The following is a 22613-nucleotide window of genomic DNA, read 5'->3' on the forward strand; positions in this document are numbered from 1 at the left end:
CAATCTTAGTTGATGCATCTATTTGGGTACACAGTCAGCAGTGTGGTGTGCGGGCGTAGCGAGCCATGCAGAGGCGCCTTACGTGTTGCACTGTACGTGGCCAAATGGTGTTTTGGCAAGGCAATTTGATGTTGCAGGTAGGGGACTGAAGCATTTGTGACAGGGTTCTTACCGACACGGTGGGTGGGTATACTGGGTGTGTGGTTAGGTCTGTGCCTGCAGCACGGATGGACTCGTGCACAGATTGACACATGGACCGGTCTTCATCTACGGAAGGGGGGGTTGAGGCACTGCCAGACCTGGTCTGCATGCACACAGTCCACCGGCTGACGAGTGGACATGGCCACACCACCCAAGGGTGATTTAGTCTCCCTGTGTCTCCCTTCCTCCCTCCCTCTGTCACCCTCCTCCCTCCCTCTGTCGGTCTCCCTCTGTCACCCTACTCCCTCCCTCTGTCTGTCTCCCTGTGTCCCCCCTCTGTCTCCTTCCCTCTCATTCCCCCTCTCCCTCCCTCTCTTTGTCACTCTCTGTCACCTCAGGCCAGCTTCCTGGGCACACACAGTTAGCCGGTCTTTGAATGGCCATTGGCTTGTTCATGTGAGTTAGTCCCTGTTCTCCGGGCACCCATTGGGCAGTGTGTCTGAGTGTAGGCTGCTGCTGTGGCGGTGTGTGCTGAGACTCTATCAGAGCGATGCATCTTCATTGTCTGCTGTTATGTGCAAATTGTGCCTTCAGACCCATGGCATCCTGCATGGCAGCCATCATTTGCAGGCAAGACAGTACTGTGTGGGTACACACAGTTTGTATGGCTGTGCCCTGGGCCATATGGGCTGAGGGCATTGTTGTGTGCTTGTGAGTTGCTCAATGTTAGTTTTGCTGCCCCCACTCCCAGCATCGACCACATCCTGTGTTGTGTTGGTGTATTGTGTGGCCTGTGACTTGGCATGGCCCTGATTGATGCATGGGGCATGGAGGTGCCAGTGGCATGTGTGTGTTTGTGGAGTGTTGTTGTGTCCGGTGGTGGCTTGGGGGGGGTGGCATGCATGATTGATTGTGTATGGCATCCCCCCCATGTGAGGTGAGTTGTTTGTGTACTCACCAGGGTCTGGGAGTCCTGGCAGTCCGTGTAGTCCCTCCACCGCCAGCGTGGACATCACCTTCTCCTCCCAGGGATGGTATTGTACCGGTCTGGGGGGCGGCCCTCCTCCAGTGATGTTCCCCTGGTTGTGATTGTCAGTCATCTTCCTCTTGACCGTCCTCCGCAGATCGTACCACCTGGATTGGCACTCGTGCCTGGTCCTTCTGGTTGTCCCAACAGCATTCACAGAATCGACGATCCTCTGCCACATGGCGGTTTTTTCGGATATGCTGGTCTGTCTGACCAATGTCCCAAAGAGCTGTGGCTCGACTCTGAGGATTTCGTCGACAAGGATCTCCAGCTCCTCCTTTGTGAACTTTGGATTCTTGGTGGTGGACATGGCGTGGGGTGTGGTTGTGGGGGTGTGGGTGTGGATGGCTGTGGGTGTGTGGGTGTGGTAGTGGAGGTGTGTGTGTGAATGTGATGAGGGGGTGTTTGTGTAGGTGGTTGTGTGAAGGTATGCAAGTGTGAGGTTCAAGTATGGTGGTGTGGGTCGTCTGTGGGCTCTGGCAGCAGTGGGTCTGTTGCAAAGGCTCATGGTTTGTGTGTGTGGTCCATTTTTATTGGTCCATTTGTGGGTGTGGCTGTGTTTGAAATTTGTGTGGGTGTGTTATGAGGAGTGATTGAGTTTTGGGCCTCTGTTTGGCAGTTTGGCAGTTGCAGGTGAGTGTATGTGATGTTTGTGGGGTTGTTGGGCCTGTTTGGTGGTGTGGGGAAACTCTACTTGACTCTCCTTGTGTAAATATGGTTTGTCCGGGTTCAGTACGTGTTTTTTTGGCGTCAGTACGGTCCGTACATGCACTGGTGGGGGTGCGGTCCGTACATTCCCTGGTGGGGTGGTGGTTCGGTGCGTACATACACGGCTGGGGTGGGGGTTTGGTGCGTACATACACGGCTGGTGGTTCGGTGCGTACATACACGGCTGGGGGGGGGTTCGGGGGCGTACATACACGGGTGGGTGTTTGGTGCGTACATACACGGCTGGTGGTTCGGTGCGTACATACACGGCTGGGGGGGGGTTCGGGGGCGTACATACACGGGTGGGTGTTTGGTGCGTACATACACGGCTGGTGGTTCGGTGCGTACATACACGGCTGGGGGGGGGTTCGGGGGCGTACATACACGGCTGGTGGTTCGGTGCGTACATACACGGCTGGGGGGGGGGTTCGGGGGCGTACATACATGGGTGGGTGTTTGGTGCGTACATACACGGCTGGGGGGGGGTTCGGGGGCGTACATACACGGCTGGTGGTTCGGTGCGTACATACACGGCTGGGGGGGGTTCGGGGGCGTACATACACGGGTGGGTGTTTGGTGCGTACATACACGGCTGGTGGTTCGGTGCGTACATACACGGCTGGGGTGGGGGTTTGGTGCGTACATACACGGCTGGTGGTTCGGTGCGTACATACACGGCTGGGGGGGGTTCGGGGGCGTACATACACGGCTGGTGGTTCGGTGCGTACATACACGGCTGGGGGGGGGTTCGGGGGCGTACATACACGGGTGGGTGTTTGGTGCGTACATACACGGCTGGTGGTTCGGTGCGTACATACACGGCTGGGGGGGGGTTCGGGGGCGTACATACACGGCTGGTGGTTCGGTGCGTACATACACGGCTGGGGGGGGGGTTCGGGGGCGTACATACATGGGTGGGTGTTTGGTGCGTACATACACGGCTGGTGGTTCGGTGCGTACATACACGGCTGGGGTGGGGGTTTGGTGCGTACATACACGGCTGGTGGTTCGGTGCGTACATACACGGCTGGGGGGGGTTCGGGGGCGTACATACACGGCTGGTGGTTCGGTGCGTACATACACGGCTGGTGGTTCGGTGCGTACATACACGGCTGGGGGGGGGTTCGGGGGCGTACATACACGGGTGGGTGTTTGGTGCGTACATACACGGCTGGTGGTTCGGTGCGTACATACACGGCTGGGGGGGGGTTCGGGGGCGTACATACACGGGTGGGGGTTTGGTGCGTACATACACGGCTGGTGGTTCGGTGCGTACATACACGGCTGGGGGGGGGTTCGGGGGCGTACATACACGGGTGGGTGTTTGGTGCGTACATACACGGCTGGTGGTTCGGTGCGTACATACACGGCTGGGGGGGGGTTCGGGGGCGTACATACACGGGTGGGTGTTTGGTGCGTACATACACGGCTGGTGGTTCGGTGCGTACATACACGGCTGGGGGGGGGTTCGGGGGCGTACATACACGGCTGGTGGTTCGGTGCGTACATACACGGCTGGGGGGGGGGTTCGGGGGCGTACATACATGGGTGGGTGTTTGGTGCGTACATACACGGCTGGGGGGGGGTTCGGGGGCGTACATACACGGCTGGTGGTTCGGTGCGTACATACACGGCTGGGGGGGGTTCGGGGGCGTACATACACGGGTGGGTGTTTGGTGCGTACATACACGGCTGGTGGTTCGGTGCGTACATACACGGCTGGGGTGGGGGTTTGGTGCGTACATACACGGCTGGTGGTTCGGTGCGTACATACACGGCTGGGGGGGGTTCGGGGGCGTACATACACGGCTGGTGGTTCGGTGCGTACATACACGGCTGGGGGGGGGTTCGGGGGCGTACATACACGGGTGGGTGTTTGGTGCGTACATACACGGCTGGTGGTTCGGTGCGTACATACACGGCTGGGGGGGGGTTCGGGGGCGTACATACACGGCTGGTGGTTCGGTGCGTACATACACGGCTGGGGGGGGGGTTCGGGGGCGTACATACATGGGTGGGTGTTTGGTGCGTACATACACGGCTGGTGGTTCGGTGCGTACATACACGGCTGGGGTGGGGGTTTGGTGCGTACATACACGGCTGGTGGTTCGGTGCGTACATACACGGCTGGGGGGGGTTCGGGGGCGTACATACACGGCTGGTGGTTCGGTGCGTACATACACGGCTGGTGGTTCGGTGCGTACATACACGGCTGGGGGGGGGTTCGGGGGCGTACATACACGGGTGGGTGTTTGGTGCGTACATACACGGCTGGTGGTTCGGTGCGTACATACACGGCTGGGGGGGGGTTCGGGGGCGTACATACACGGGTGGGGGTTTGGTGCGTACATACACGGCTGGTGGTTCGGTGCGTACATACACGGCTGGGGGGGGGTTCGGGGGCGTACATACACGGCTGGTGGTTCGGTGCGTACATACACGGCTGGGGGGGGGTTCGGGGGCGTACATACACGGGTGGGTGTTTGGTGCGTACATACACGGCTGGTGGTTCGGTGCGTACATACACGGCTGGGGGGGGTTCGGGGGCGTACATACACGGGTGGGTGTTTGGTGCGTACATACACGGCTGGTGGTTCGGTCCGTACATACACGGCTGGGGGGGGTTCGGGGGCGTACATACACGGCTGGTGGTTCGGTGCGTACATACAGGGCTGGGGGGGGGGTTTGGTGCGTACATACACGGCTGGTGGTTCGGTGCGTACATACACGGGTGGGGGTTCGGGGCGTACATACGCGGGCGGGGGGTGGTGGGGTGTTCGGCGCGTATGCGGGCACATGTCTCCATGGTTGCTATGGGAGTTCGGTTCGGACGGTGTTTTTTGCGTACGGTTGTGAAATGGGGAGGACGGGAGGGATCGTACTTGCGCAGTCGGACTTTATTTTTCCGCACGGTGGGTTTCTCGCCCGGGGACGTGTCGGTGACTTTTCCCGACCCGAGGACGTGTGGGGAAATCTTCCCAATGCGATTCGTATGGACTTTTTTCCGTTCGAATCGTACTTGGCAGTTTGTACGCTACTTTGACGATTCGGACGGAAAAAAATCCGGATACGAGTCGGACGGGGAATTTTTTTACCGGATCGGAATTGGCACCTCTGTTTTCCATCATGCCAAGTTTGACATTTCAGTGGGAATTAGCGACAGTGGTTTTTGCGAGCCGTTTGAAGTTGCAGAAGGTAAGTACAAAGTGCTCTATAAAAGCAAAATATTTTTATTAATTGTTTCGTTTCTGATCTTACTGTGGCAAAACAAAGAGACAAGTATGAGCGACAGCACAAACAGTGTTGAAGGATATACTGATGTAAATGAGAGATTTAAGTTGTGGTACCCTTTCATGAATTTTGAATCAGTCAGTAGTCAGTCACAAAAACTTTATTCGGCAAATTGCGGCTGTAAAATTACAGGTGATAATAACATTTCATAAATAAATAGAGCGGTATTACGAGGTTCAAGACACATCAGGGGACAATACCGCTAGTTTCAAGGAAAACACTACATACTCTTGGGGCATATTATCTAGGAAGTGGCGGTGAGCGGCGTTAGCCTCCTTGGCTTAACGCCTCTCATCGCCACTTCGAAAACGCCAGGCTGCACCATATGTGTACTGCTTCATGCAGCACACATGTAAGTTACAAAAAGGCATTTAAAGGTTTGTTCATGTACAGGAAGGGACACCTTCCTGCACATAAACAAAGCTTGGCATTTTTCTTTTTTCCACAAGGCAGCACACATGGGAAAAGCAATTTCCTGGCCTTAAGTTCGGCGCTGCCACCTATTATCGCCTCTCTTGATAATAGGTGGCAGCATCAAAGTGAATGGGTGTTGCGGTGGAACTCCCACCGCAACACCCACTGCACGCCCCTTTCACGCTAAGTTTAGCGTGAAGGGGGCACTATTACCAAGGCACCATTAAGCCACTTACCATGGCTTTTAGCCACGTTATGTGGTTTAACGCTGCCTTGGTAATAGGGCGCTAACCCTATCGCCACCACAACGTCACAAAAAGTGACGTGGTGGCGATAGGGGCTTGGTGAAATGCCCCTACAAACTCTTGAGTCTTCCTCAGGAATTCTGTATCTGTTCTGGCCAAATCTCTATAGACATGAATTCTGATCGGAGGCAACGCAGCACGGTTTTAAAACAGGCGCTTGGTTTAAATTCGCTATGAGCAGAGACTTGCAGCTCTATACACTTGAATAATTTATGGGTAGGTGGGTTTTGATTCGGTGCTGATACTGTCATTGTGTTTGGAGATGAGGAACGTGGTTGGATGAAAATGGCGGCCACCGCCAGCAGAATACATTGTCACTTTTCTCTGTTCAGACACGGCACTTGTCAATATGAGGCCGGCGCAATGCATTTGTTTTCTTTTACAACAGTGCAGAAGCCGCCGCTTCCTTGTTCCTGTACAATGTAGGAGGCGTGGGAGGAGTGCGGCTTGCTTTTTATTACACACCGCGTGAATATTTTTTTCCGTCCTGCTTCATCAAACTTCACTCTGACAGGCACGATATAAAATTGTACAAATTAGAAAGCAGTACAGAATTTGCTGGAGTGTGTGAAAGCGATATGTTCCTGACACCTTGGGTAATTCCAGTGATGATTGTTTCGGCTGCCTGGAGAAGCGCCGAGCTTTGCTCTGAAGGTGTCCTTCCTTCTGCCTCCTAATTATCTCTTCTCTTTCCTCCCCTGCTCGCACCCGGCTCGCATCGCTTCCAGGAGGTGGAGGTCAGTATGCTTTCAGACTCTTTCTCATCGTGTTTCTGCTGTCTCTCCTTGTCACGCGCTCTCTCTGTTCTGCCTGAGGACCTGATCTGACTGAGTGGTGTGGGCAGGGAGGGATCTGTCGCACGCCAGTGCAAGAGAGGGACTGCTGTTTCCATTGCAGATGATTTCACAGAGGTGACCCGCCCGCAGCCCCTCCATAGATTCCCACTTGCTGCTCAGTGGCTCGAGGAAGAACAAGAAAAAGAAGCTTTGTAAAGGAACGCTTACTTGTTCGGGATACTGTAACGTCACTTCCGCTACTCCTGGCTTTTAGTCTATCGGCATCTATGACCGGAAGACTAGCACAAAGATACCCATCATCCTTTGGGGCACAACATGACACTTGTCCTTGCACCAGTTCAGACTCTTGCAGCCCAAATGCTCAAAACCGAGCAGTGTCCCTCTCACCTGGCATGTTGTTACCTATTAACGGCCCTATATATAGGGAACTATAATTAAAGCACTGTAGGATTGCGTATGCCTCTTTGAATAGTCTGCATGCCCTGTCCTCCTATCTGTATATCCATGCACGTTAGCTCATTTGCATGCTGTTGTCTGTGTGTAAGGCTGCGCAAATAAGAGTGCCACGTAGACATTGTCCATGCTAACGTCAGTTGCACGTATAACGTCATGGTATTGGTAACTGTGTGGTGAAGTAGGTTGGCATTCTGGTAAAATCGTTAAACGGTGCAGACTTGTGCATGACAAGCATATTACTGTTTGCTCTTGTTTTAATGTTCTGAAATAGCAGCCGTTGATGTATTGTTAGCCTTATAAATCCACAGTTATTTGTTTTGTTTTAAGTTTACAGAGACCCCCGAACCTTCTTGTGCCCTTTTTTAGATTACTGAAATAGTAAAAGCAAAATGCTGTAACAAGAGTATTACACGGATTACCATTTGTACCAATGTAAAGCCAGTAGCGGCTCGTGGAGGGAGTTCGGTGGGGCAGTGAGGCGGGGCGGGGGGGGGCAGGGTGGGGAAATGTAAACACCGGAATATGGATGAACGGAGGTAAGTACACATTTAAATTAATAAAACGAATTCCTTTTGCGATGCAGCGCTCTCAACGAAATTCGTTTTATTAATTTAAATGTGTACTTACCTCCGTTCATCCATATTCCGGTGTTTACATTTCCCCACCCTGCCCCTCCCCCGCCCCGCCTCACTGCCCTACTGAACTCCCTCCACGAGCCGCTACTGTGTAAAGCTTTTCAGTAAAATCGCATCCCTGGTGCTATTTTACCAATCACGTCACTGTAGACTACACCACATTACCACTAGCAAAATTCTGATGAAAATGATGTGCCACAAAAAGGTGTTAAAATGTGTGATAAGGTCACAACCGTTGGGTCATTCCTCATCTTTGCCATGGGGAACTAAATCCAGGGGTAATTCTATTTATTTTATTTTGAAAAGTTTTATAGAGCGTGAACAAGACCCAAAGGGGTATCAGAGCACTGTACAGCGTTGTCGTCAGCAATTATACAGAACATAAAGAAGGTAAGACATTCACGAAGAGTAGGGTGTATCAGTGGTGCCATAGAGCGCTCTGAGTAAAACATCATACAAATAGAAAGAACCAAGATGTGTGATGTGCATCAAGAATTATTAACAAAAAGGGAGCGAGCAAAAATCAACAGTTGATGAAGTTAAAGGAGCTATCGAGGACTAGAACAAAAATAAGGTAAAAACATATCATAGAACATCAGTGAAAATATTTCAAGATTTTGGTTATCAACAAACACAAGAGCATGATCAGCGCGTTAACGTTCGTTCAGTAGTAGTCTTTTGACCACTTTTTTAAAGGAAGTAGTGGAAGGATTTGATCTGATCTCTGAAGACAAGGAGTTCCAGATTCTTGTAGCAAGACCGGAGAACGCACAGTTGTACGATCTTTTCTTTTTGAATCTTGGAGGTTTCAAGAGAAGGGTGGACGTACTTCTGAGGTTCCGTCTGGAACCCGATAGCTTAAGTTTATTTGCTAGATAGTATGGGGTATTGTGGTGTATGGCTTTATGAGTCAGACAAGTTATCTTGAGTCGGATTCTAGCTTCAATAGATAACCAGTTTAGCTGCAAAAGATCTGGTGAAATGTGATCAAATTTCCTAGAACCCGTTAAAAGCCTGGCCGATGCATTCAAGGTAGCTTTGAGTGGGGCCAGGCTAGCTTTGGGAAGTCGTGCAAGGGTCACCAGCCCATATTCCAATCTAGGGATAATCAGGTATTGAACCGCCGGCCTAAGGGTAATCAGTCACAATATTGAATTTTAAATATCGATATGGCAAAATATTGAGTTTTAAATATCGAGTGGACATAATATCGACTTTCAAAAATATAGTGGTGCAGAATATCGAAATGCAGGTAAGAAATATAGTTTTTCATAATATCGAAGTTAGTAATATCGACAGTCATAATATAGTTGTTAAAAGTATTGATTTATTTTAGTGTTTTAAGTGTTATTATATGTGTTAAAAGTATGTATTATTTTTGTAATGTATGTTTGAATTTCTTTAAAGTAATGAATTTTATGTTAATTAATTTTTGCGTAATTTAATTCCGTAGCGGGTTGTGGGTTTATAGGGGAATAGGGTGGGAAGTAATTTAATTGAAATTAATTGATTAATTATTTTATTAATTAGTAATTTAGTATTTAATAATTTATATTGTTAATTAGGTTAACTAATTTATTATTAATTAATTATAAATTGATTAATAACAATTACTAATTAATTGGTAATTATGTTAATTGTGTTATTTTTGTATTAATTAGTATTAATTAGATGTTCATTATTAATAATTAATTTGTAAATATGTTAATTGTGTACTTTTTTAGAAGTGGGTTGAGGGTTGATAGGGGAGTAGGGTAGGAAGTACTTTAGTTTTAATGTAATTTTTGTTTCATATTATTTATATTAAAAGTTCTTTTATAGTGTTAATGTTGTGAATTCATTTAGATTTGATGGTTATTAATTTTATTGATAATTGTAATTAGTTAATTAATCAATTGTTAATTAATTATGTTAATTTATTAATATTTTAGAATATTGTAGGTGACGTTTATAGGGGAAAATGGTGGGAGGTAAATTAATTTTGAAAAAATAATTACTTGTTAATTAATGTTAATTATATTGCAGGAGTGGGTATACTAAATGATTTCCCTAAGCTATTCAACACTTTCCCTACTGTTACACTTGGTGGAGTGGGAAAATTAAATTATTCTCACCCTCTATTTAACACTTTCCCTACTGCTGCCTTCGCTGGAGTGGGAATAGTAATTTTTACCCTCCCGCTATCCAACACTTTCCCTACTGTTGCACTCGCTGGAGTGGGTATAGTAATTTTTACTATCCAACAATTTACGCTATGCAACGTTTTCAGTATTGTTATATTTAATGTAGTGTAAAATATTATTTTTAGTAAAAATATTTATTTTAATGTTTTAACTTTTTATATCTAATTTATTTTTATATTTATATTATTATTATATCTAATTTATTTTTATATTTATATTATAGGTTTAATTATATATATGTAATTATATTTTAAATTATGTTTTTACATTTTATAATTAAAAATATTAATTATTTTGTAATATTATTAAGTTAATATATAATAAAAAATAAAAATGCATGTTTATTTATTTTTTTACATTACATTTATTATTTATTAATTAAAAAAAAATTAAGTATGTTTTACTTAATTATATTTATTATATAATTAATTTTATATTACTTTTAAGACATTTAAAAAAGTTGATATTTTAGCAAACTATGTTATTGACAACGATATTTAGGTTTCAATATGTTTGTACTTACCTTTTTTTAGATAGAAAGTCGATATTCTGTCACTCAATATTTTTACCTCGATATTCTGGCAGCTCGATATTCTTCTCCTCGATATTCTGCCAGTGATCCGGCCTGAGATCTTCAGGGAGGAGTAATGGTTTGATTTTCTTCAGTGTGTTGAGTTGGAAATTGGCTCCCCTAGTAGTAGCACTGATGTGCGCTTGCATGTTTAGGTGTTTATCCAAGGTGATACCTAAAGATTTGGCAGAGTCTACAACGTGAGGAGTGCAGTTCAGATCATTTAGGTGTTTAAACCAGTCAAGGGTAGGAGCTGAGTGATTAGGTGGGGTGATCAAAAGACATTTCGTTTTAAGAGTATTTAGTAGGAGATGGTTCTGAGCTAGCCATTGTTGAGTTTGGACAAGTGCAGCATTTAAAGTTTTTGTGTCCTCTTGCAAGGAGATCTTCAGGTACAATTGCGTGTCATCCGCATACATGTGGTATTGGATGTTGGTTCTGTTCAGAATGACCGCAAGAGGCTCCATAAATAGGTTGAAGAGAGTGGGCGAGAGCGTAGAACCTTGGGGGACTCCAATCAGGACAGGGGTACTGGAAGTGAGAGCATGATTAACTTTGATCATTTGCGTGCGGTTGTGAAGGAAGGAGGCAAACCTATTTAGGACCAGGCCCGACAATCCCATCCTATGTTGTAGGAGATCAATCAAGTTTTCGTGTTTGATGGTATCGAAGGCTGAGGACAGGTCTAGAAGGATCAGGAGACAAGGGACATTATGGTCAAGGGCTATCACGGCATCATCAACAATGTGAGTTAGTGCCGTTTCAGTGCTGTGCCCTGCTCTGAATCCTGACTGATGAGGATCCAGGAGTTGATATTTCTCAATATGTTTGCAGAGCTGCGAATGACCGCATTTTTCAAGCAATTTCACTAAAGTCATGCTGCTGGTGATAGATCGGAAGTTGTTTGGATCTGATAGGTCCGCATTGGGCTTCTTAGGAATGGGAGTAACTTGCCCAACTTTTAGGCAGTCCAGAATCTTTTCCCGTAAGAGAGATTCATGAATGATCCTGGACCAAAGAGAGAGAACGGCTGAGATTAAATCTTTATAGAGCTTGTCAGGTAGAGGATCACCAAAGTGGTTGGGTGGTTTGATGGATGCCATGTTGCGAAGTATCTCAGTGCAGTCTGGTAGGAGAAAACTGCTCCAAGAGGTGTTGTTTTTGAGGCCCAAAGGCGATTGTATTGTTGAGGATTCTGCCCCCTCCCCTGATCCTGCAGGCGGTATCTTGAATAGCAAAGCTGGGGTAGTGGTTAATTGCGCCAGTTCTATTTTCATTGTTTTTTCAGCGAAGTGAGCTGTAAAATCATCACCACTAGGGAGCAGGGATAATGGAGTCGAGCTCTGGTTAGAAGATTGGTTAGATTGTTCCTTAATGATTTCGAAGAGTTTTTTGGTCTATTCTTGGCTCCATCCAGTTGAAATCTGAAGAGTTCGATTTTCACAAAGCATATCTGCTTGTTGTAAACGCTTCTCATTTTCCTCAGTTGAGAGAGATATGTGGTGGAATGCGAGTTTCTCCATAGTCTCTCAGAGAGTCTTAGATTGCGCCGTTCATCATTTAGGGCACCATTAAACCATGGTTTTGAAAGTTTGACGGGGATCCTTTTGAGCTGTTTCAAAGCAACCGAGTCAAAAATGTTGGAAAAAGTGTTAATGTAACGCTCAGAAAGATCGTCAAGGTTGGTCAAATTAGAGGGGGCTGTAGTCTATTTTTGGTGATTGAGGCTATCATACTAATGTCGAGGTCTATCATATTGTGAGTCATTTGTTTCGCTTTAAACGGTTGACCCTGTCAACCCAGTCCCTTGTCTTAGATGAGGAAGGGAATTTGAAAATTATCAGACCAGTGACAGGGTAGGATTTCTCCTATTTGTATAAAGTTGTCTTTGGCAATGATGAGGTCTAGAGTGGCGCCTTTATTGTGAGTAGTGCCTTTACAGAGTTGTGAGAAATTGAGGTCAGAGAGGAAAGTCTTAAAGGAATAGACAATTGGATCATTTGTGTCATTTCAATGAAGGTTGAAGTCTCTGAGGAATATGTGGCAGGGTTGATCCGAGCTCGAGCTAATGACCTCCATGATTTGCTCTGTGAAGACTAGATTCTCACCAGGAGGGTGATAGATCGAGTGCAGCACACACATCTTCTTGCCTTTGTTCCAGATTTCAGAGACTAGCTCTTCCCAGGAGGATAAGACAGTACAAGAGGATTGTTTTACGGTGAGGTTGGAGCGATGAATGCAGGCAATGCCCCCTCCTGTTTTATCCAGTCAATCACTTCTGAGTATAGAGTAGCCGGGAGGAATTAAGATGTCAAGAATTGGGGAGGAAGTATCATTGATCCAGGTTTCAGTGATGATCAGAAGGTCCAAGTTGTGTGCAATGATGAGATCAGAAATATCAGCTGCATGTTTCACAGCTGATCTACAATTGAGAAGCATCGCGTTGATGTGCAGGTTGGAAAGGACCACTTGTTGAGTCGAGGTGTTTATATGACGTAGGTTCTCTATGTTCAACTTTCTGAGATTACGGCTCGGTTCCCTGTCAGGGTCTGCAATGATTGAGGGGATGTTGAGAGTAGAGTTGGGTTGGGAGACTGTTTTAGAGTCATTTAATAAAATGAGTACTGCATTTTTCATCAGCCCTAGATTGACTGCTTCAAATTAATATGCACTTTGGATTAGGTTTGTTTAATGTGGACTAAATACACTCATATGCGGCTATAGTCAGGTGTCATGAGAAATGCAGCAGGACAGGGGCCTGTGCAGCACATAGCACTGAAGTTTCCATTTCTGACTGTTGCATAATGTATGATGTTCCGTCTACTTTCTATTTGTAATACAAGTATCTGATCTCATATAGCACATTGTGTCATATCTCACAAGCAGGTCAGCAATGACCAGTTCAAAAGAAAGCAATGTGTCTTGATTGCTGTGCTTGCTTGAAGATTGAGGAGTTTGTGTAAATAACATGTGCCCAAGTAGTGACTGTTTGATAAAATAATTACCTGACAGGGCTGTTCAGATTACACATTTATGGGCCCCAGAGATGGTGTAGCTCAGTCTAGGCTCATCAGGTTACACATTTTTAGGCCCCTGAGATGGTATGGCTCAGCCTAGGCTGATCAGGTTACATATTTATGGGCCCCTGAGATGGTGTAGCTCAGTCTAGACTCATCAGGTTACACATTTTTAGGCCCCTGAGATGGTATGACTCAGCCTAGGCTGATCAGGTTACATATTTATGGGCACCTGAGATGGTGTGGCTCAGCCTGGATCTCAAGTATTTAGATCACCTATGCCTAACCATGCCAACTCAGGACCAGAGCTATACACAAAATCTAAGATTGGATAACCCAGTGTAGTGACCATCTAAACAGACTAATCCATATGAAATATCATAAAAGCACTTGCAGGGCTGTTCAAAGGTAACAGAATGCTGAAAAAACATAAAACTGCAAACCTGTCTCTTACACTTCATCAACCAACACACTGCTAAGTGCTTCTTCCCATATCTTGATAACCACACTATGGTGATCATCATACATGACATGCAAACACTTCTCACCTAGGTTTAAAACAGATACAACGTCCTTCCAACCTCACACCGTACATGGTGTGACATGCTACTTATGTGGCAAAGCACTTCAGCGCGCTACATTGGGGTAGTTAGCACTATATAAATGCTGCAATACAAAAAAATACAATACTGAATAGGGGGTCTGAGAATCCTCCAAGCGGTCTTTAATGGAATGTGCTTAATTTGTAACCTGATAAGTGCATGGAGGGGAAAAGTGTTTCTTCGGATTCCACCGCTGGTGCTGATGAATGGCGGAATTGACAAATACCAAGGCTGCCTAGTCTTGATTGCACCTCCTGCCTCTTTCTTCCCCGCTATCCACGTCCTGTCTCTTTATCATTTGCAGGTTTTTCCCATTCCTGCTTCCTCCTTTTGGCAGTGGCTTCCCTAACTTTCTTCTTGTTTGTTCACTTTCTGCTTATCTCACGCTTGTTCTGGGTCAAGGTCTGGTGATAAAAATACGTCCTGGCCTCCGAAGCGAGTGGCTGGTGCCCACCACTTAAACACAGGCACAAATTAAGCAGCAGAGCGATAAAACGCATGGGAGAATATAACATTACCTATTAATCAAGTCCCAAATAGCATTTCCGACACAAGGCTACAGTTTCGAATTGCTATGCTTATTTGATCATATGAGGATGCTTTTCGTGTTTTGATCTCCCAAAACAAAAGGTGTTTAAAATGCCTTATGGTATTTCTGTGCTTTTTTGAATTGCTTACTTCATAAAACAAGAAGCATTAGCGCAGCTAATAAATCTGGTGTTCAGTGCCAATCTGATGGCTTTGACAACGCTTGTTTTCTTTTAAAATGTTTTTTGTAAAATGACATTTCCAAAACCATTCACAAACGGGTGTCTGTGCATGCACACATATGCAAAAAAGCATTCTTAGATGGCAATTTGTGAACGTGTATGAACATATGGTATCCCTCTTTGAAATGTGTTAAAGATAATTCGTAGTAGGGTACCACTTTCTGTATACGTCTAGGGTTTAGCGTACTACAACTGGCGATGAGGGCCCAGATGCAGTGTCTAGGGAGCTGCAGGCAAAAAATGTTTAAAAAAATGTAAAAACATGTTTGGATATATTGGTCCACAAGTCCTTGAGTCAAAAGAGAACTATTTTCTTTGTGGGTCTCAACATTGTGCGTAAGCAAAATGTCAACACTCACCAGAAGGGTCAGTGACTCTGCTTGGCTGACCCATTGCCCTATGCTGTATGCTGCAATGGACAGAATCAAAATGTGAATGACAGAACAAAAGACTAATGGATGAAGAGGGCTGAGTGAATGCCCTTATATGTACGCATTCATATATATAATTTTAATAAACTCAATAAGGACTTGGCTAAATAACATAATATCATTGAAAAAATGGGTAACACAGATATTTTAACTACAGTGATTACCACACTGGAAATATTAAGTTCTTTGCTTCTTGTCTGTTGTAACATGAGAAGATATAGGGCTTGATTCATAGTTCAGAGCACGTTATTTTCTCTTTCAGGGCCACAATGTAAAATATTCAATCACCCCAACGGAGTAACCATGCTCCAAATTTAAAGATGTCCTCTGGCCTAGCGGACATTTCATAACATTGGCAGGAACCGCTGTCATGGCAGTTCCTGTCAAGGTATTAAAAGTTTGACCATTGGGTCCGTCAACATGAAGGTACGATCCATCAAACTTATAACATGTTTTTGTATTTTAAAAAACTAAATCCCAAAGCAGGATTTTGTTTTTGAATATACAAAAACGAATGACCCCCACACCGTTGGAATTTTCCCTGTGGGGGGTCATTTTGCAATTTTCATTTCACTTTATCGCAAGGTTTTACATTCAGTGCATAGTGGCCATTCGACTACCCACTCTAAATCAGGCAGGTGGTCAAATGGACAAACCTCCGACCTCCCTTACTCCGTCGAGCAGCCGGAAGAGCACGTCAACGACGGGGATGGAGTAGTCTCTGTTGCTGACATGCTTAAGGTCTGCCCATTTGTAAATCAGAAATTAAGTGGGTGGACCTTCTGTTTGGTGGAGGAGATACTCTATATCAGCCGCTCAGACAAGATTTGAAGAATGTTTATTCCGTAACTATGTGATAAGTTGGGGATTGCTTATATTTGGGAGATACATACCTTATCACCCCCACCAATATGGGACAGTATGTTCTGCAGGGGATTCCCTCTATCTCGCTACTTTGGTGATGCTCAAGTTATTAGCTTAAATTTAAATATTTCAGTAGTGGGGTAGCTACTGAAAATATTGAGTCGAGGAGACTGGACGTTTAAAAATAGGTGCAGTGGGTTCCTCAAGATGGTATCAATCTTACCCAATATCTTCAAACCAGAATCATCATAATTATGTTAATAGGAATGGCATCACGTTACTGAATGCCTATGAACAAATCATGAGAAATTCCAACACACAGCAGTGGTCTGAGATCAGAAAAGCAAACAGATGGAACACCAGTCTCGCCCACGCTGCATGACCAAAAGAGCTTTCATCTCTCAGATTTCAGAATCACCAATCAACATCTGATATTACTAAAGATGACATCCCATCACATCAGCCTGATCAAGTCAGAGGGAAATCATATCTTGAAATATTGGGGCAAGAGTTGAGCAAATGACAGTTTGGTTTTGGCCCCCAGAGGACACGACAAGATACAAGTGTCATCAGAGCACTGCGACTAGCCTTAATTTTATTAATCATTAACACTGATCCTCACAGCTAAGGACATCAATGCACAGCAGTGTTGACATTTAACGAGCTCAGTAACTAAGAGGAACCTGCATTTTTAGTGACTGGGCAGCTTCCACTGGTTGGTGTTGAGAGCACTATCTTTAGGTTTTTTGGGGCCCTAGCCAAGACATATTTTGAGGTCCTCTGTTTGGAACAACTTTGAATTTATTGCCCATTTTCAGCACATTGAAGCCACCACAATGGGCAACAAGATTGAGTGATGTGTTAAAGTTTCAGAAACATCCAACATCTCAAGCTGCTGGGCAGTTGCCATCCAAACAGAACCAAATGCAAGCTTAAACGAATATTGTTTAAGCCATTTTTCTGTGCTATCATTGAGATTTTTCTGACTTGCAACAATAATATTTAACAAGGAATACAGTGATTAGCCTGACTATTCCTCCCACTGTTTGGTAAATATGTTAAAGGCTACCTTGTGCCTGGTGGATGTTTAGTGGGCAAGGGTAATAGGCCCATAGCGCTTGAGATTGTGGCTTTTCGTTGCACAAAAGTTCTAACCACAAACAAATCACCCTTCACAGCTGGCATTCTTGCAGCTTCATCAAGTGAAATCTGATAATATTCTCCTTCATTCTCTTCTTCTGCCTTGCCCCTTCTCTCCTCTTTCTATGTTTACACTTCTCTGTCTAAACAGCGATCTCCGACTATGTGTAGTAAGAGAAATGGGAAGGGCAGGACACAGGAGAAGGTCAGTGAGTTAGAGAGAAAAGTATAATCGAAGAGGTGCAACTGGGTGGAAAGGAGGCATGGAGAGGTGAAGTGCAGAGAGTAGCGAGGTGAAAAACGAGGAGGCGTATTGAAAGACACATCAGTAAAAAAGAGTAGTGGGGCATAGAGAAAGTTAAAGATAGATGTGTGATGCATAGAAAAAGAGATTAGATGTATGGAAGAAAAGGAACTAGAGAGACAAAGGTGAGTGTATAGAAAGAAAGATGAGGCTGAAAGAGAGAGAATTAGAGGGATATCAATGGGCGTAGAGTAAGAGGGAGAGGCAGAAAGGCAATGTGAAGGTATTTATATAGAGAAAGAGGTAGAAAGAGAGGTGAGGTAGAAATAGTGCGTTGAAATAGAAAAGGTGGTCCTGAGACAGGGATCGAAAGAGAGGTGTAAAAACAGAGTAAAGTTGTTAAAGAGATGAGGCTGTGAGAACAGAAGAAGAGAGAGGGAAGCAGAGAGACAATTGAATGAATGGTGATGTAAATTGAGAAGCTAGGTGTAGCGTCCTCCCCAGCCTGGGTACTCGCCAATTACTATGCCACACACAGAGCTTAGTATAACAGGTCTTTATTCTTCTGTGTGTAACCGCAAACTCAGCATTCTAAACCTGCATTCAATTCCCCACACTTTAATGCTTACATCACAGTTCTACGAAGTCCATCAGGAGCCACAAAGGTTTCTTCATTAAAAAATTCACACAACACTATATCAGGTAGTGAGAGGGAGAGAGACAGAAAATGAAAGAATGACAGAGAGATGCGGTGGGTGAAGAACCTTGAGGAACTGAGAAATGTGAGAGAAAGAGGGATTGTGTGAGAAAGAGTTGTGAGTTCAAGAGCAGCATGGGTGGAGAAGAACTAAGAGAGATAGAGAGGGGCACAGAGAGGGGCGGCAGAGAGTGACGGAGAGAGTGAGAGAGAGAGAGAAAGGTGAGGAGAAAAGAGAGATGAGTTTGAGGATGAGGTGAAGGAGATTGAGGAGAGATACAGTAAGGTTAGATGGAAACAGCATTGAAGTGCAGAGAGAGATCTATTGTAGAGCGTTGATGTAGGGATGGGGTAGAGAGATAGACAAATAAAGATAGGCACAGAGAGTGGTAGAGAGAAGTAAGGTCATGAAAAAAATCTAATGAAGTTTATTTAGAGAGTTAGAGAGAGAGAGAGAGAGAGAGAGAGAGAGATATGATGTAGATAAGGTAGAAAGAGGGGGAGTAATAGTATTCAATCCAGGGATCTGTTTTTCACGTTCCAACAGGTTCAATACACAGCTTTCCCAAAAGCAGTGCGGTGATAGCAGTTAAGACCTTTATAGCATCGTAGAGGGAATTGAAAATCATTTCCTAAAACAATTGCTCTGAAAGAAGTGACCAGAGAGCCTTGGGGGGATCATGAAAAATGCTCAATCTTGACTACTACCAGTACGCCCATATTTCTTATCACGATCATAAATAACTCACTGGTTTTTAGCTTCCTCCATACAATTTCAGAGCTAAAACCTCAGCATCTTTTCTTAATCTGAAAATAGGCTGTGAGCCTTTAACAGTATAAATGGAGAGAGCATCATGTTTGACCTCCTGATTCAAGAGCTGCGTTTCTACTGAAAGTTAGAGCATGGTATCTTGTTTGAGGCTGTACCTCTCAAAAAGGTTTCCTTTCGAATCAGAGGTCTGATGGCGTCCAATTTATTATGCGTTCAAGAAAGATATAATGACCATAATGTAGTTGTAAGACAATGTCAGCGAAGTGATGTAGTGCAGGAGCTCATATTCGATAAGTATGATCCCCCACATAAGACCACTAAAGACAGGACGGAAGGGTGTCCCAAAGAAAAAAGAAAGAAAGTAGCAGGTAAAGGCCTCCTAAGGCAAAGGAAGGACACCTAACATAGCTGACTCTGGTGGGTGTAATAGAGTCATTGTGTGCATATGTTAGTATCCAGGGTAAGTATGAAGGTAGAATTGAATGAATTGTATAGTTATCTCGATTCTCTTTCATTCCTTATCCTGACCTGGTGGTTGTGGGCTGGAATTCAAGCAGGAAAGTGGACTCCCCAAAAGTGTTCTTGTGAAGAACATACCAGCATGCCTGGTAAGGATTGTCTTGAATGACTGCTGCTTATTTAGTGAGCCAAGCCCTATAGATGGAGATTCTCAACCCCCATAAGTGTCACACATGTGTCCACTTAATTCTCTTAACCTAACACTTAGAAATTACTAGAGGGTCATGTGGAATGGCATGTACTGGATAAACAGAGTGGGCCTCATAAAGAAGGAGTTGCTCATGCCCAATACACACAGGAAAAACGTAGGTCATCAAAGAAGAATGGCTCCCTGATAGAGGTCCAAGCATGCTCATAGATGTGATTCATGGTAGGATAGTCTAGAGAGAACTAGAATTTCTTAAAGTTTCTGAAGCAAGTAGGCATTTGGGCCTGCGGTTGCTTGCTTGGGAGGAGCTGTGTACAATAGGTATGTTTATCAGGTTGCCATCAATATAGTTGGCTTGATTTGCCCTGCACCACCCATGGATGTTGCAGCCCTCAAAGGGTGAGGTAGCACTAAGTCTGCTTACAGTTCCTATTTCTTTTGAGCATGCTTTGCTCACATAAGAAAAAATGGGTACATACTCATGTAGCCCAGCACAAAGATGATTCACATTTGTGGCTACGTTTCCTATTTGCTACAGGTTGGCCAGGTCATAGAGGTGAAATGGTATAAATAAAATTATTTTGGCCGCTTTTTCACAGCAGCATAAGTTCCCATGTAAAAGTTTATAATCCTTGTCAGTTCAATGCTAAACTATTAAGCTATTTGGTAAAGGAGAGTGTCACAAAAGGCTTTCTAGGAAGGGGGGACATTCTATCACATGCAGTATATTGCATGGCACTAATATTGTATCTACTACAGTGACGTACCACTAAATTGGGTCTGGTCCACTGGAAGGCAGAAAAGTCTCTGGAAGTTTGTTGTGTCCCAGTAGCTCAAACAGGCGGCCTTGGGCTCAAGGCAAGCACGCCCAATCGCCTGTCATGGGTCCAGGAGTGTTCTCATTTCAGGTTCTGGGGATGCTACTATTGTGCTCAGTGCCAGCCTGTGGGTGGGGAACACCCCTTAGTCTAACTCTAAAACTGGTTCTACTCAGTTCTCCACCTTCCCCTGTGTTTGACTCCAGTCTGTCTGGTGAAGCAAGGGCAGGCAGGCCCAGGTGTGAGCTGCATTTGCCAGTGACAGGGTGGGCATGTTCTGAAATTAGAAAGGGGCTTGATACAGCCCTCAGGCTACCCTTTGAAGCTCCGAAAGAGGCTACGTACAAACCCCCAGGCCATCCTGCTCAGGAAAGGAACACCTTTCGCTACAACAAAGGCCCTTTGTCTGCTGTCTGGGGGGCAATACACATCACACCTCAGCAGAGCCACAAAGATTCAGGGGGACCCTGGAAGCTGAAAGAAAGGCTCATTTGGCTCTGGGAGGAAAATGGCAACTTTCTAAAAGTGACATTTCAAAATAGTAATTTACAATCTGGTTTCACCATCAAAGAGAATTTTAAATTACAATTAAAATGAGGCGAAGACGTATTTCTTTACCTGTTCCCAAACTGAATTTAACACTTATCAAATGTAATAAGGTAAATCAGTGTCAGTCCATGGGAGGCCAGCATTGACACAAAAAAAATTACTTTGGAGATTTTTCACTGCCATGACATGTAAAACTAAAAAAAAGCATGACCTACTTTTTAAATACCATGAACCCTTTCCTATGGGAATTTAGGTCATACCTTGGGGGTGATGTGTAAGTATTAAAAAGGATGGCTTAGGCCTGTCAAGTGGTTTACTTTGCCAAGTCAAAATTGCAATAGAAATAGCAGTGATAGGAGGAGGAAGAGGGGACAGGTCTTGGAAGGCATCAAGGGTTCTAATTGTGTGTCCTAAAAGAGCTGTAACCCAAGTGTTTCACTGTGGTCTCTCTCCCCAGGATTATGATCGCTCTGATTTTTTCCATTGTTTTAATTAAGCCACCACCATAAGTTCTGCATTGTGGCAGCCAAAGGGCAGGACTGGGGATCAAAAGAAGCCCTGGCAAAAAATGCTCAAACCGGCCTGCTACCTTTGTCTCGTAACCCAATCTCGTATATCCTCCATCCATCCATCCATTCTCCCTCTCTTCTCTCCTCTCTCTTCCTTCTCTTTGATCACTTACACGCTACCTTCCCCCACCCTCACTCCCTCCCTCTTTTTCTTACTCTTAAAGCCTCCCCATGCCTGCTGCTATTAACTTTGGGCAGCTGCGGAAAGTGACAAAAGTACCAGTAGCAGCCCTGGTCTCTGAAACCATACCTCAAGATCTCCTGCCCACCGGGGAAATGCCCTGTGGAATAAGAGGCCAATCCAGCCTTGGGCACTTGAAAGAACTGTGTTGGCAGAAATACATGCCATGTCTGTGCCTCACTCAAGACTTGCTATTTCTTTTTTAATCCTTGAGCCCATCATTCCTTTCTGCGAGAATTACCACTGCTCTTCTCTATCCTAGTAATAGTATAGTACATATCTACAATCACCACTCAAACCCACATTGCTAAGCATTTTATTTATGCATTGCCATTTTTCACATACCTTTTTAACCCTAAGAACATTGTCTATCTTCCTGTAATTCCTGTGTAGACCTTACACTTGAGTTGTTATCATACACCTCCCTCATCCAATAATCATGATCTCCATTTATCTCTCCTCTTTCTTATTGGTAGATCTTGCACATTGATACTTAATCACACACCTTCTTAACTCAAGAACCATAACTGACATTCATCCTCATCCCTAATCACAGGCATTATGGGTCCTTTTCACAAACTGAATTTTGCAGCACTACAGTAGTGCCACTAAACTACTACAAAAAAGCCTATTCACAAACCTACAAGTGTAAATCTCCACCTCTCCTATCTTTTCTAAGGGGATATTCTTGCACATGTAAGTTTACTGCTTAGGGCCCGATTCCGATCTTACTCGGAAAGCCCTACGGCCAACTCATTCCCATA

General features: G+C 45.0%; 1 protein-coding gene across 3 annotated transcripts in view; it reads left to right on the plus strand.

Moving 5' to 3' along the window:
- Positions 1–22613, plus strand: part of SPOCK2 (SPARC (osteonectin), cwcv and kazal like domains proteoglycan 2) — a 429775-nt gene that overhangs the window by 269847 nt on the left and 137315 nt on the right. Inside the window, exon 1 of one of the 3 annotated variants that reach the window (XM_085603849.1) lies at positions 6302–6491. The exons of 1 other annotated variant lie outside the window; for it this stretch is intronic. In XM_085603849.1, the coding sequence (XP_085459975.1) occupies positions 6465–6491 (27 nt within the window). In that variant the 5' untranslated portion in view covers positions 6302–6464. Of the gene's footprint in view, positions 1–6301; positions 6492–6566; positions 6624–22613 lie in introns of those variants that run through there. One more of the 3 variants, XM_085603850.1, reaches the window with a different exon arrangement.

This window comes from Triturus cristatus, chromosome 1_2 (genome assembly GCF_964204655.1).
Source record: "Triturus cristatus chromosome 1_2, aTriCri1.1, whole genome shotgun sequence".
Taxonomy (NCBI): Eukaryota; Metazoa; Chordata; class Amphibia; order Caudata; family Salamandridae; genus Triturus; species Triturus cristatus.